The 15,625-nt window shown below is 35.7% G+C and overlaps 1 protein-coding gene across 4 annotated transcripts in view; it reads right to left on the bottom strand.

Moving 5' to 3' along the window:
- Window positions 1-15,625, bottom strand: part of LOC145668489 (uncharacterized) — a 64,704-nt gene that overhangs the window by 38,562 nt on the left and 10,517 nt on the right. For 2 of the 4 annotated variants that reach the window (XM_081736434.1, XM_081736435.1), the window contains exon 2: window positions 2,093-2,198. In XM_081736434.1, coding sequence (XP_081592560.1) covers window positions 2,093-2,198 — 106 coding nt within the window. Of the gene's footprint in view, window positions 1-2,047; window positions 2,199-15,625 lie in introns of all 4 variants that reach the window. The other 2 variants (XM_081736432.1, XM_081736433.1) reach the window with 1 other exon arrangement.

Raw genomic sequence — 15,625 nt, 5'->3', positions numbered from 1 at the left:
TTTATTTTTCTAATAGCCAAGCAGGGTTTTCTGTGTACATTGCTGCTTAGTTGCTTGACTTTCCGCATACACTTTAACCGGAGACATTATACTAAGTGAATCAGAATCATTTTTCCGTAATGCAAATTTTTGCAGTTTCTTTAAACTTCTGAGAGCATCTTGATATGTATTTATTCTACACTCTTTTTCGAAATCGGTATCGTATTCCTCTTCTTCCTCTATCTTGTTTTCTTCTTTCCGATATTCCGTATGATTCTTGATTAATTGCGGGGATTAAGGACAATTTGTGGGGATGAATATGAGTAGTGGTTGGGGAAGGTAAACACTGTCCAGAAATATTTAACAAAAGAACGAACATTTTATCGCAGACAGTGTAATGCATATGTCTCACAAAGTGTCTAAACATCTAAACGCTGTAGTCCTGAACTCAGAATTTTCCGTTAAGTGTTTATTTTTCTTTCAGTTGTCCGCGTAACACAGTTTCCGGTTAATTAAGGGACTTTTTACACGTTTTGTTCTCCAAAATTCATGGGACCGTGAAATATTTCCGTTTAAGACAGTTTTCCGTTTAATAAAGGGTCCGTTGAAGACAGGTTTTACTGTATTTCGTTTTACAACTTCTACCTTAGATCAGAGATTTCTCAAACGATATCAATAAAGATTCTCTATTTATCCGATTCGATGAGAGAGATTTCTAAATATTACTGTTGCCCCCGCTAGCATATATCGATGAGATTGTCCACGGAAAAGTCCCTGAATACAGACGCAAACTACAGTCTTTTGACAAGGCAGAAGAGACAGAGATCCAGCGGAAATATGCTAGAGTCTTAGTGAGCCAAGCAGGCAAGTCTGAAAACATAATGGGAGTGTGTAGAAATAAAAATATGGGTGCATATTGTTGTATTCTTCACAACCAGGCACGTCTTTACGTACAGGCCATTTGAGGCCCAAGTCGCCATATTAAACAAAATCGAAATTGTATGATATGAGAGGGAAAAATACTGTGCGCGAGAGAGAAATCTAAGCAAGATCTCTCCTGAAAACAATGTTGGTACCACATCGCAACCGAGTTTTTTCTCAACCCTAGAAGGATTAGGATTCGATTTCTGAGCTTTCGGCAGCTATGGCCTTATTAGCCCGTCACGTACGATGGATGGCGATCACTCTACCCGGTGAATTGAAGATGAAGAAAGGAATGGAGAAGGATGGAAGCGGCCTGAGACTATTATGTTAGGTACCATCCCGTTATTTGCGTGGTTTCAATGAGACGAAACCTCACTCAGGATGGCTGACCTGAAAAAGCCTTTACACTTTTTCGACTGAGTGTCCCCATTGGGAATAGAACTCAGAACCTGACTCTAGAATTAACTCAGGTTATTGCTTATTGGCTGCCAGCGTAATCCGTGCATTTGATTCTGTACGTTCCACCCCATTGTTGGTAGGATAATGTAAGTGGACGCGGCCGTATTATTTACCTACATTAGTTTGCTTACAGGAATACAAATAGAGGAGGCGTAAAATTTTCTTGAGCCCAAGATAAAATACCATAATAGTGCCAGAGCACAACAGTGCTCCTTAGTATTTCCGCCACTGGCTTTTGAGCATTACACAAATCTATTGATCAGTTCATTAGATATTAGTAATTCAGAACTAAACAAGTCCATGACAATTTTTATCTATTCCCAAATTGTTCAACACTTTTTCATTGTACGAACAATAACACTATAGCTATAAATAATTTACTGATAAAATTACACACAAGACTAGCTTAATAATATTATGAGATCTGATGTTCACCTGCTTCCAAAATGATATGAATCAAAATTTTAAAACATACTTTTTTAAAAAAGTAATATATAATTCACTTTGCTTTTCTTGAATACTGACTTGAAAAATCCTTCCAGATTACCTTAAGGGTAATAATTGTATTCTCTTTTTCATTTAAAAAAATGGAAATTAAATAATGAATTGATTTCTGCAAATGAAAGTGAATAATTAATGAATATCCTGCCATATCCCATTCCCACCCGGCAATACTATATCTCACATCTTGACTGCAGGTTTCTCAGGGGAACGGGGTTCAGGTGCCGACCTCAGCATTCGCTTCCGCTCCCGAATGTTGGCGGCGTGGCGCTGGATTCGATAAGGGCTGCCTGTTGGATAGTACGAGTCATCGCCGCCCACGTCGCTCTGGTCATCTGACAAAAAGCAAGAAAAACATACAAGTTAAAAAAACATATGTGCATTGGTTTATTTATAATGTGTATAGACTTGCTGAATAAGTTCGTTAGGTTTTTCTTTCAGTGTCATTTGTAGTAATACATATACATTATATTATCGTAGTGTTATCGGTTTTTGACAACTATTCATCGGCTGGGACTTTTGTTGATCATATTTTTAAAATTCAATTTTCATTTTTTTTTAAGCTTTTGATGATAGAATAAGTAGCCCTAGTTAAAACAGCCATTTTTATACTGCTTCTCTTCTCTCTGAATCAAAGTTCCAAAGGCTGTTATGGACATTTGTGATCTTCATGAAGAAGCTATTAATGGAAAAATTGTAGAGAAATGACCTTCACGCTTCAAGAAAGAACAATTCTACCTCCGATTCTACTATCCGGCCACCATGCCGACGACAATAAAGAAAGACTAAATGAGCTTCTTCACGAATATTCGCCTCTATTTACTAGGTAATTTATCCCACGACTAGAATATTCTTATTAAGCTGTTCCGTAGCCGCCATCTTAACTCGGTGAGTAAGTTCCAAAAACTCGGTGCATTTGGTTTGTTAGCGTACTCACGTTCGGCGTGGGAGCTCTGGGTTTAATTCCTGGTGGAACTCATGTGGTTTGAATCTCACATTAAGTTGTAGATCCATGTTTCATATAGCCTCAGTGCTAAAACTTACAATTCAAACAATTGACGCATAGCTGCCACGTGCTCTGAACGAAAGTGGCGACAAGGCTATTTGTCGACATAGAAGTTTTTTTTTTCCACGGATCTGCACCAACTATGAAAAATAGGTCTAGACGACAATATTAGAAGCAGAGGAAAGAATGACTGACTGATAAATAAACATCTTGAGCCATGGCAGAACTGGATCCAGCAAGATAATGATTTGCGTTTGATGGGATTGAAAGAGTACATAGTACAGTACGAAATACCGGTACTTGAAAACCATACGCTGGTGCAGAGACCTATGTTCAGCAAATTCACCGGTTTAACGAAGAAATCTAGCTGAAACGACTAACCGACGTTATCAGCGTGCTTGTTCTACTCAATGCTCCTCCATAGTATAACAAAAGTTGCCATTTTAGGGTTCAGTTGCGAAGCTCTATCCTACCCATTTAATCTTCTAATCTTTCACGTTTTCTTTCGTTATCCAATAATCTCCAAGGCGTGTTGTTCAATAACAATGGTATGAATACGTAACTCGATGAATTCTTCGAGTCAAAGCCCGATTATTTCTTCTGTCAAGGCATTGACATGTCATTGTCAAAAGTCCATGAATAATGAACGAGAATGCACTACTATATTGACCGACACGTTAAACACCGAACGAACTTATCCAATTCATAAGATATCCTATTGTTGTGAATTTTCGTTGGAACCTGCATTTTCTTAAATGTTTGGTTTTGATATCTACAGTCAAACTGAAATAAATAGATATTTTAATAATTGATCAGCGGGTAGGGAACAATGTTATCAACCTTTGCTTTAGTTTCCAAAGTTTTTTTTACACTTCAGATACTTATCGAATTAATAGAAACGGATTTGGAAACGCTTCAGATGTTTGGGTTGACAACAGTTAGGTGGAGACCGCAGCATTGTAAAATGAAATGAAATCTTTGAGTTTTACGTCCCATGGTTATGCTAAAGGAGACGATGATGATGAGTAATGAATGAAATGGAGGAATGAAGAAAGTGGGAGGAAACGGGAGAACCCCTAGAAAACCGACCACAAAGTTCACTTGGCTAGGGCTGGAATCAACCCCGGGACCCCAAGCACCAGAGGTGAACGCTCTACCACTGAGCCACCGCGGCCCCTCGCAGCATTGAGTATTAGTGGTGATGTGTTACGGCGAACTTCGTATTACGTGAGGAAGAGTAGAATGTCAGTGTACAATGAATTGACAAGATAGTGATAGGGTAAAATGGGTGACCTCTCTGATTTCCAAAAAGAGAAAATTGTTGGTTCCCTGTTATGTAGTACCAACGTAACGAAAGTTGGAAGCGTATTTAATATGTCGCGGAGAACAGTGTTCGAGATGATGACGGCCTGATATAGTCAGCAATGATGCAAGGAAGTGGTATGAATGAGAAATTCCTTCGGGGCATATGTCTGATCGTGATTACCAATATTGGTGTACGATACCAACATTTTCGCATTACTTTTTTCACCCCACCACTTCCCCGTGTATTGAAAGCCCTCTCCCGTAAGAAATTTTCTGAACCTATGAGAATAAACACATATTGAGCATAACTTTGCTTCAGCGGTCCCATAACGAAAAAGGCAAGAAAGTGAGTGCATATATATATTTGTAATTTATAACTCTTACTTATACACAACAAATATTACGCACATATACATGACTGTCACCAAAAGTAGAAAAAATGTAAAAATATTAACTTACGAGATTCAGGTTAACATTGTATAATTCATCGTGAAGTTTTAATTTGGAGTTGTGAAAGCCCACTTTAGCAAGCACAAAGTGCGTGCAAAAACAAATGCGGAAAACGAAGCTTAAACATCGGGTGATCAAAATATTACAGTGCCAATTTTCGAAAATTTAAAATACCTTTGTACATGTAATGCAAGTAAAAATAAGGATATGATGCTAGAACGGACTACACATTTGGCTATATTTTGGATTGAATTATATCATGAAGTATCCTGTGAAGGAGATAACCTTTGGCTAACTTAAAACTCCACGTTGTAATGTTTCACTGCTATCACAGAAATTTCACTTTTACTCGAAACATGCAGTATGTTCACTGAATGATATGGAACACAAATAATTTCATAAATATTATCTTGGCTGCTGTAGAAATCATGGCTACACCTCCGCCTAGTACCATATAATACGGTACTAGTCCTGGACATATATGTTTAGACATAGATGTTCCTGTTACAAAAGATACAGTTTTCCATCGCAAAAGACTGATTCACTTAGCAAAAGACTGAATCTTCAAGAAAATAGGTTTAGATCATCTGTATTGATTGCGGGTTATTGTCTTCTTAAAATTTCTAACTCCTAAATTGCTAGTATTGGCATTTATTGCAAGCAAAATTTTCAGTATATCTTGCTTTGCGATTCATATACCGTACTAAAAACTCTCTAGCAAAGCTAATTTATTGAACAGTACTAAACTATCATGGATTTTCTGCTATAATGCACCATAATTTACCCTTCATTCATAGCATAAATAAGTCCATCAATTTGAATTTTTCGCGTAATTATTCACCATGTTCAGTTTGCATCCCAAATGTACTATGTACAAATTATACCGTGATTCTATTACAGTTGTTTCTGTATACCTCATCCTCATGAATAAGTGAAAGTAACTAAATAAAATATAAGAATATAGTATAAACTTTGATTGATTGGTTGAATTAGAGTTTAGCGTCCCTTTCAGTAGCGAGGCTATATGAGACGTGGATCTATAGCTTACTGTGACATCCGAACTACATGATCTCCCACCGGAAATCAAATACGGCTCTCCCGCGTCAAAAACGCTAATGCTAAGCATACAGCAAAAACTTTACAAAAACACATATGTATCTAATACTTGTTTCTTTTTTAAACTGTCGAACTAATCATCTTAGTTATTTAGACATTAGTGTTATTATTACCATCTTTTATCATACACCGAATAGATATTTACCACTTCTATCGCTTCATTTTTTTGTTTATTTTCATTTTGTTTACTTTTCCTATTTTTAATTATATATTTAGTTTTCGAATGAGAATATATAATAATGTATTATAAAAATTTATATAGAAAAAGTACAATATAAAAAATCAATTCCAAAAAGACGGCGTACAGTCTACGAAAAAGTTAAATGAGTCAAGGTTTCCTAGCTTGTGATATTTAATATAAGCAATCAACACCTGCCTACAACAAGCAGTAGATCTATTGTCTATCTGCTGCTGTCGTTGGAAGTTTAAAATCAATAGCTCTAAAACATAAGTCTTAATTCTTCAACCACCAAAGACTCGGAGTCGCATACGACGTAATCCATCACATCTGTAGCTTTTCGATTACTTAAGAGCCATAGAGTTAAGAAATTCCGAGGGATGGGCACGAGCGAGTTCGAGCGAGTTTTCATTGAAACTCGACTCGACTCGAAACAGACATCTTTGAACTCGACTTGAGAACTCGGCTCGAAAACTTTCCTCCAACTCGACTAGAATTTGACTCGAATTTCGAGTCGAGTCGGGCCAAAACGAGCCAAATCGAGCAAATTGTTGTGTGTAGTTTCAAGTACTTTCTTCAAGTATCCTACATAGACAATATAATTATTATCAACGATACTACTACTACTATAACATTATTATTATTATTATTATTATTATTATTATTATTATTATTATTATTATTATTATTATTATTATTATTATTATTATTATTATTATTATTATTATAACAACACCGTGTATAAACATGAAAGATAGGTGGTTTGTATCTGAATACTAAAAACTAGTTGACTGCTGATCTCGGTAGTCGTGAAGACTAGGAGACGAGGACATCGTTCACGAGGTTCTGGGTTTGAGTTCCGGAGGAGCAAGTATCCGGGCTCGAACCAAAAATCATTAAAAGTTAGAGGGCGCCGGCCACAGATGTTCAAAACTGATTGGTCTGGGTTTAGGGTTCTCAACGGCTCGGCTCACAGCTCATTCCCTATCGAGCAGAGCCAACAGCTCACCCATCCAAACCGACATGAGCCGAAACAAACCTAGCTGATGCCTCATCTCAACCAAGCCGGCTCGAGCTGTTCGCTCAGTTGAACCGAGCTAAGCCAGTTAACATCCCTACACGGGTTGGGCTTCTGCTTCGGATCAAAACTTTCACCGTGCAGGTCTCAGCCTTGGTGGTGATAACTACAGTATATACTTATGTTAGTGCTCACGACATTTGAGGCTGTCTCATTATAAAAATCCATTGTCGTCTAGTTAATCGAGACGAGGCGAGGTTCGAGCAGTGTCTCACCTCGTGAGCAGCACTAAAAATATTCCACATTACTGCTTACATTTCTAATAGCTTTCGCTTTCCAGTCTAATGAGGCAATGATTTCAAAACGAGTTAAAACGAGTTAAATGAGTGAGCCATTTTTCAAACGACTCGACTCGAAACTCGACCTCAAATTAGTGACTTGGCTCGGAAATCGACTTGAGAAAATTACCTTTGACTCGACTAGAATTCGTTTTGAGCTTCGAGTCGAGTCGAGCTTTAGCTCGACTCGTGCCCATCCCTAGAGTCTCCCCAGAACGAATGTAAAATATTTAGGAGCTGCTTTTTACTAGAAACTTAACAGGATACCTTTTCTTAGTAACATCATAAATAAAATAACCAACATACTGAACTTATTGAAGCAGTTGGAATTACTTTGAGGTTCAAACTCAGATACACTGATCAAAATTAATGAGGCTTCTGTACGCCCTTGCCTAATATTTGGCCTTGGATTACAGGTGATATTGACTTCAATAACATACTCCAAATTTGGGAACATCGTGATCTAAGAATCGCTATCTTATTGCATTAAGTTTCCTAGCATTAAATTTTAATATATTTCACATATTAAAGCACATTGAAATATTACAAGATAATTAAGTTTAATAAACAATTTTAAAAATCCCAATTCTTGTTAGCAATGGTTATGGACGCTGTAACTCGAAAGAGTGGTCACTTCTTACCATTGTAACTATTTACACCTTCTTATCACAATTTAATATTTCACATATGATAGCCACTCCGATCATGGGAGCTTTCAGCTTTACCGTATCATCGCAATGCAGTCGATTTGTGTACCATTTGCAATGCAAATACAAGTATTTCTGCCAAACGAAAGATCCATAATTATTAACAAAGCAGAATTACCAACCAAGGTAAATATATAGGAACTACTCTTACATCTTGTCCTTGCGATTCGTTGAAAGAAACTACAAAATACAAAATACGAAAAATGAAAATAATAAGCGATATTTTGAAAAATAATTATACTGTATTTGTTTTAATTCAGCGTCCTGCAATTATGCACCAAAGTTAAGGGAGACGGTGATAATGAGATAGATTATAAAGGTGCAATACAGAAAGTGGAAAGAAACAGGAGAACCCGAGAAAACTCATGCACACGATGTTTGTCCAACGCAAAGTCTATCTAGCCCAGGTTGAGGTCATATCAAGGATACCACACACCATAGGTGAGCTCTCTACTACTACATTTTTTTTTAAAAAAATAAGAAGTTGACTACCTAAATAATTAATCACCTTATTTTTTAGGCATTAGTATATTACACCCCCTAACTTTTTATATTAGTATGTAGGAAACACATTTTTTCTATCATGCTACGACTTTTATTTCTATTTATGCACACCTTCTTATTTTATATTAATTTTTTAGCTTTAGAGAATTTGTTATTAAAATCCTATAAAATATACAAAATAGAAAAATAAACAATATATAAAATTCAGTACTGCAGGGAGATGTAACTGTCTGCCGAAAACTGAAGGATAAAGGTTTTTAAGAATTATTTGAAACTAATAACTAAAGCATTCTCAGTTTCGAATGACAATAAGACTGAAGAAAGTTTTCTGATTGTGACAAAAAAGATAACAATTCAATTTATTTTATGACTCCTCTACCTGTTTGAAGACATTTTGTATATTAGTCCGCCTATATGTGTCCAGGCTTTGAGGTCACACTGTTCAATATATCTTCACCAAATTTTAAACTTAAAGATTTTATAGAATTCATGTGGAATTCTCTAATTCCCGCTACACCCAAAACTAAGAGTAATGGAGGTTAAAAACCGGAAAAATTTTGTAAAAAAAACTGATAATTTTGTTTATATTTCACAAAATGTAACAGTACATCGATATGGCACTCTCGTTTCCCTCGAAAAAACCCGGAAGGAGTAGTTTACTGGTGGGACTCTTTTTCGGAAAATGTTCTCAATAGCAGCTTGGGAAAAGGATCTCTCCTAGTAAGATAGTGAAATCGGTTCTTGATCCAAATTGCTTCGTTATTGACCCAAAAGGTTACCCTTGACCTAAAACTACCTCAAAAAATTATTGACCCCTACTCCCTCCCCTTACGGAATTATCGTATCATACATGCTTAAAATTGAATATTTTTAAATTGTGGTGGGGTGGTCGAAATATTTTGTAAGATCTACAGATTGTAGATACTATCTATGTGTAATTGAGCATTTTTTCAAAACCATCGATGTGCATTTTCTTTTTGGGGGGAAGGGGCCGCGGTGGCTCAATGGTAGAGCGTTCACGTCTGGTGTTTGGGGTCCCGGGTTCGATCCCAGCCCCCGCCAAGTGAACTTTGTGGTGGACAAACACCGTGTGCGTGGCTTTCCGCGGGGTACTCCCGTTTCCTTCCACTTTCTTTATTCCACCATTTTCATTCATTACTCATCATCACCGTCTCCTTTAGCCTAACCGGAATAACCGTGGGATGTAAAACTCAAAGATTTCTTTCATTTCATTTTCTTTTTTTGGGGGGGGGGTGTTGAAAATTTCCAAAAATTGTAGAAAAAAATTTGGGGAGGACACGTCGCTGATTTTTAGGTTTAAAAAATTGTTAGGTACAGCAAATATTTTTTCGGAGCCTGAAAGTGATTTCAACATTGTCAAAAAGTAAAACTGAAAACAAACGTGTTTTTCGCACAGTTTTTCCACCATTCTAAGGGAACTTCAAACAATCCTTTTCCAGAGTTCACAATTTTCCTTTCTCTTGCGTCCCTTCCTCTTCTGTTATTCTTCGGCTGCTTCGATCGTGTCCATTTCGGAACACAAACATCAAATATATATCCGTAACAGTGCTTCCACTTCAACCGGCTCTTGCACAACAAAGTTACACACACATCGCGACGCCTTTCAACGATTTTTATTTAAATTATTTCTTTATATTTTTCTTCTTCTTCTTCTTAAGCGTTTGTGCCTTTAAAATAGCACTTTTGCCCGTAAATATTAACAATACTTAGTAAGTACATACAAAAATAAACACTATCGTTGTAATAGAATAATTTTTTTTTTTTTGGACAAATTTCCTGAAAGCGTAGTAGATTGGTTGGAAAACAAGTTCTATGTGGGTTATTACTCGTAAATGACTCTAGTTACTTTATTTATACTTCATAAATAATAAAATCATCATTCTTAAAAACACGTTTTCTTTTTGTAAAAAAGTATTCAAACATAATAAACAAATTGTTCTAAGAAGTTGAAAATATTTTTTTTAAATCTTTAAAAATTAACAAACAAAATAAAATAAATCGTACTAAAAATAAAAATTACTTTTGTTTTCAAGATAACTACTTTTTAAAAATCTACTTAAGTGTGACTAAAATGAAAAACACAGGCAGCGCTCTCAAACACAATCACTTTATGAATCCTTTAATTCTGACATAAATTGAATTATTATGTATGAAAGTATGTATGAACAAAGAAGAAACTATTTAATCTTATTAATGAAATGTACCTCTCGGGAAAAATACCAAGAGACTTCGACAAAAGCATATTGGTATCTATCCCGAAGAGAAAAGTCGCACGGAAATACGAAGAACACAGAACGTTAAGTTCGCTTTCTCATGCTTCAAAAATACTACGCAAAGCTATCGCACAACGAACAGAAGGGAAAATCGAAGAACGGCTATCGAAGGACCAGTTTGGATTCAGGAGGAAAGGGGGAACAAGGGAAGCAATAATGAGTTCTACAGTTGATCATGGAACAGCACATCAGAATAAACAAAACAATTGTGATAGAATTTGTAGATATAGAGAAAGCTTTTGACAACGTAGATTGGAATATCATGCTCACAGCATTGAAGAATCTGAAAGTGGATTACAGAGACAGAAGAATAATATACCAACTTTATAGGAACCAGACAGCTGTTATAGGAAAAGATCAGAAGGAAGCAAGAATAAGTAAAGGAGTAAGGCAAGGATGTGGACTTTCATCTCTCCTGTTCAATGTCTATATAGAAAAGGATAGGAAAGAATTCTTTATAAAAACGAGAAAGGCGTAAAAGTAAATGGTCAGGTTTTCAGCACAATAAGGTTTGCTGATGACATAGCATTGATAGAAGAGAACGAAAAGAACTTGCAGCAAGCACTTTCAAACTTGAAAGACCAATTGGAGAAAAACATGCAAAATGAAGATAAATAAAAAAAACAAAGTGATAAAGTGCACAAGAGCAGGAGAGGAAGAGACAAATATAGAGAGAAAATCGAAGACGTTAAGACGTTTCCCTATTTAGGAAGTATAATATCCTCGGACGGAAGAAGTGAAAAAGACGTAAGTTTAAGAATAGCGCAGGCTAAACAAGCATTCAATAGGAAAAGAGAACTATTAACATCAAGAAATGTGTCGTTGAACGTTCGTAAACGATTTATTAAGACATTGGTATGAAGCGTGGTGCTTTGCGGATCAGAGACGTGGACATTGAGAAAAACTGAAATATCCAAGCTGGAAGCATTTGAAATGTGGTGTTGGCGCAGAATGTTGCGCATATCATGGACCGAAAGGAAAAGGGATGAAAACGTACTAAAGGAAGCTAATGAAGGACGGCAGATCATAAAGATCATAGGAAAAAGAAGAAACAGTATGTTGGTCATCTTATTCGGCATTACGATTGGATTACCGTGTTGATAGAGGGAAAGATAGAAGAAAAGCCAGAAAGAGGGAGGCGAAGGATAGAATATCTAGACGCAGTTACGATGAAGAGACCTTATCAAAGTATACAACAGCTCTCCCCAGGGAGAGAGAGGTTTTAAAATTTCCATGTTGCTCACCAACCTAAGGTTGAGGTGAACAAGAAGATGTATGAAAGCGTCCTCATGCTTTATTCCTTTTTAGTCATGCATGAGTAGAATTTGTTAAAAGTAATTAGCATGAAATTATTTTTTTTTACTTTTAGTACGATTGGTTTCATTTTTTGTTTGTTATTTTTTTAAAAAACACATTTTTTAGAAATATTTATTTGAGTTTTTAAATGTTTTCTGGAAAATCGAGAAAATCTAAAATTTTGTTCTAACTTGTGAATATTTTACTGCTGTACTACATAATCCCACTTTACTAGTTGGTTGCATACGAAAACGCTGATATTGATCTTCGAAATCAAACAAGAGATCTAACTTAAACATATACAGAAATATATGAAAGTAACAACGGATCATTGTTTTGTCACCCGACTTATGTCGTTGTGCAAAATTTTAACATTTTATGACTTCACAAAACGAACTTAATTAACATTGAAAGATTTGAGAACATGGCTGCACCATTATAAGTTAAAGAAAAGCATTTAATAACCAGTTGAGAATGCTCCAAGAGTATTGGCAGAACGAACTTAAAAAGAATGGAGAGATGGAGCGGGAACTATAACTGTGATTGTTCTTACATGTAAAAGTAAATATTTTTATCCTCACCTTCTTCTCTTTCTCGCAAAAATTCGCAAAATATCACATCTCTATAACTTATAGTTCCTGAGATATGGCTCCTTAAATCTCCCGAAATTCGAACTTTTCTGATCAATATCTGGGGAACGGTGGATACTTATCAGTGGCAGGCTCGTATCCACGGGGTCCTAGGGGGTCCGGGCCCCCTAAATGTTTGGTGGCCCCCTATAATTTCCACGGTAGCCTTGCAAATGAATGATAATATGGTGATGAACTATAATATGATTGGGTCGGGCCCCCTAACTTCTACAGCCCCCCCTACATTTTTGGCCTGAATTTTCAGTGGCCACCGGTTATTATTTGGTACCAAACGGTTCCCCATCTTCTTAGGTATTGATCAACACCAATGTGATCTCTCTATAATTTATGGTTCCCGAGATATGGCTCCTTAAATATCCGGGAAATCGGCTATTTTTTGGCCAATATCATGAGAACGGTAAGTCATAGAGAGATTAAATTGGTGTTGATCAATACCTAAGAGAATGGTGAACATTTTGATACCGATATTAATTGGTAGCCCTGACCAATTGGCCACTGGCAAAATCAGTGTCCAGTTAGACAGTGGCCACTGGTTATTATTTGATACCAAAATATTTACCATGCTCTTAGGTATTAATCAACACCAATATGATCTCTCTATGACTTACGGTTCCCGAGATATGGCTCCTTAAATCTCTGGAAATCGGCCCCTTTTTCGCCAACATCTCGGAAACGGTCAGAGTGACGCAAAAAAATGTAATCACTTTCTCAGATAGTTTTTGATGCTCTTTCGAATGGAAGGTTCAAAATTAAAAAAAAAATCTCAAATAACAAACGGACCGACAGACACACAGACATAGAGAATTCAGAAACGAACTTTTTTAAGTTTGTTGAACATTTCATTAATAGCTCTTAGAATATGAAGTACGCATTTTTCTTTTTTTTCTTTTTTTCTTTCTTTTTTTTTTAGAAAATTGTTCAGAAAAAAACCGTCCTCAAGAGCAAACTACGCTTCTGGGCTTTTTTCTAGAAAAACGACCTACATCTACATCATATTATAGTTTTTTTTTATATAGTTTAACGTCCAATGATTATGCACCGACGCTGAAGGAAACGATAATGATAAGGTGGATGATACTGGTGAAATATTGGAAGTGAGACAAACAGGAGAACCCGAGGAAAAAACACGCACACAGTGTTCATATAAAATTATTAATGAAACATTGTTTTGTGAAATATGAACAAAATTGTTAGATCCGCTTTTTTTAATTTTTATCCTTAAGTAAATTGCCCTTCTTTTTGGATTCAATAAAAAGCCTAGAGAATCTCATAAAAGTCTTAAGTTAAAATTTGGTCCAGGTACGAAGAACAGTATGCTTCTAGGTGAATAAGCATAAAACATGGACGAACGGACAGACAGACATCGAAATAACCCTTCTTTAGTACATAAGAGCCATGAAACGTAAATCCGTTGATATTCCGAACTCAATTTTATTTTCACCTTATTTCTCTATCATCACTCGAAATAAAAAAAATGCAGAAAAAGACAAAAATGTTACCTTTAGTTTTTCCCGTGCTTGTAAAGGATGAATGTGTTTACGCCTGGATGGTATGCACCCCACTTGATTTAAATGAAGAAGGGATTGCATATAAAACTGCACATTGTCTACACTTGGGATTCTTAAACTTGAAATGGTGTCCAATCTCTTACATGCCGCAGTTTTCGTGCGATGCTTGTATCCCTATTATATAGGCCCTACATTGAGTATATGTAAAAATCACTTCGACTTGACTACATATTTTAAACAGAAAACAGCAATTTACGTTACTAGCTTATTATTTTACACAATAATAGTGTTATATATCTCAATAACAATTTGATTAGATAAATATGATATATATCCCATGTAACGTAATCCAGTAATTATATTAAGGAAACATTTTTACAAAGCAAAAACGTGTTTTCACTTTATTGCACTCCTTAAAACAAGTACATGTATTGAAAATTTCCATGTTGCTTTCGTTTTGCATTTCTGCTTTATAGGCGAGACGGACTAGACCAAGACAGACGACGCCCCAGAGAGATACATCAGCACACAGTTCGGGAACCTGTGCTCTGCACAATTCTGAAACTGGAGAACGTAACCCTAAGATACCAATGTTTGTTCAAGTTCATATCTGTATAACTTCATTCACAAATGACTATTGAAATGCATGTTTTATTTGTGTTCGGGTCAAACTTTGCAATACATTTTTCAAATATGTCTACTGTTCAAAATTTATTTAAATTTTGTTTACATTTTTTATATTTTATGACTGGGCGATTTTATATTTGAATAAAATCGTATCACTTTGAAATTATTTCCATATATTATTTCTCGTAAAAGAAGCCAACAAAATCAAGATTCTAACATTATGCCCATGAAGTAATCTAATATGTATACAATTTTCCTATTCTATATCTGACGTAACTTGAAGAAACCATAATTACATCTAAGTTGACATTTACTTGAAGCACATTTCCGCATATACCTTAAAGGAAATGTTTTTAAAGTAATCAGTAAACGTCTGTCGATAGTATCCATTAAAGATGGTACAGCGACTGCAGTTTTCAACCTCTAAATTCTAGAGGCTCTTGCCAAATTCAAAACTTCATGGCAAGATAGAAGAACTATAAGTTTGGTTGAAATCAACATATTTTCAAAATATAATATTAAGTAAGGAACAGTTAGTAATTACCAGCTTATGATAAATCGAACTCGCTTCATTTTCAGAAATAGTAGAGATGAACTAAATTTCTGAAGTGTAGCTCTCTAGAAGTTCTCCCTCAAATAGTGCGAACAGTAATGAGAATTTTCCAATAAATAAAAGTATCATTTTCTGTGCTGATAAATGAGTGGGATTTGAGATCATAAATAGTTTTTTAACAAGAGATTGCTCTCATATTTTTGAATGTTTTA

Source organism: Thermobia domestica, chromosome 13, assembly GCF_964235325.1.
Source record: "Thermobia domestica chromosome 13, izTheDome1.hap1.1, whole genome shotgun sequence".
NCBI classification, from domain to species: Eukaryota; Metazoa; Arthropoda; class Insecta; order Zygentoma; family Lepismatidae; genus Thermobia; species Thermobia domestica.
Note: the sequence above shows the minus strand (reverse complement) of the source record. Positions and strands in the feature narration are given on the sequence as shown.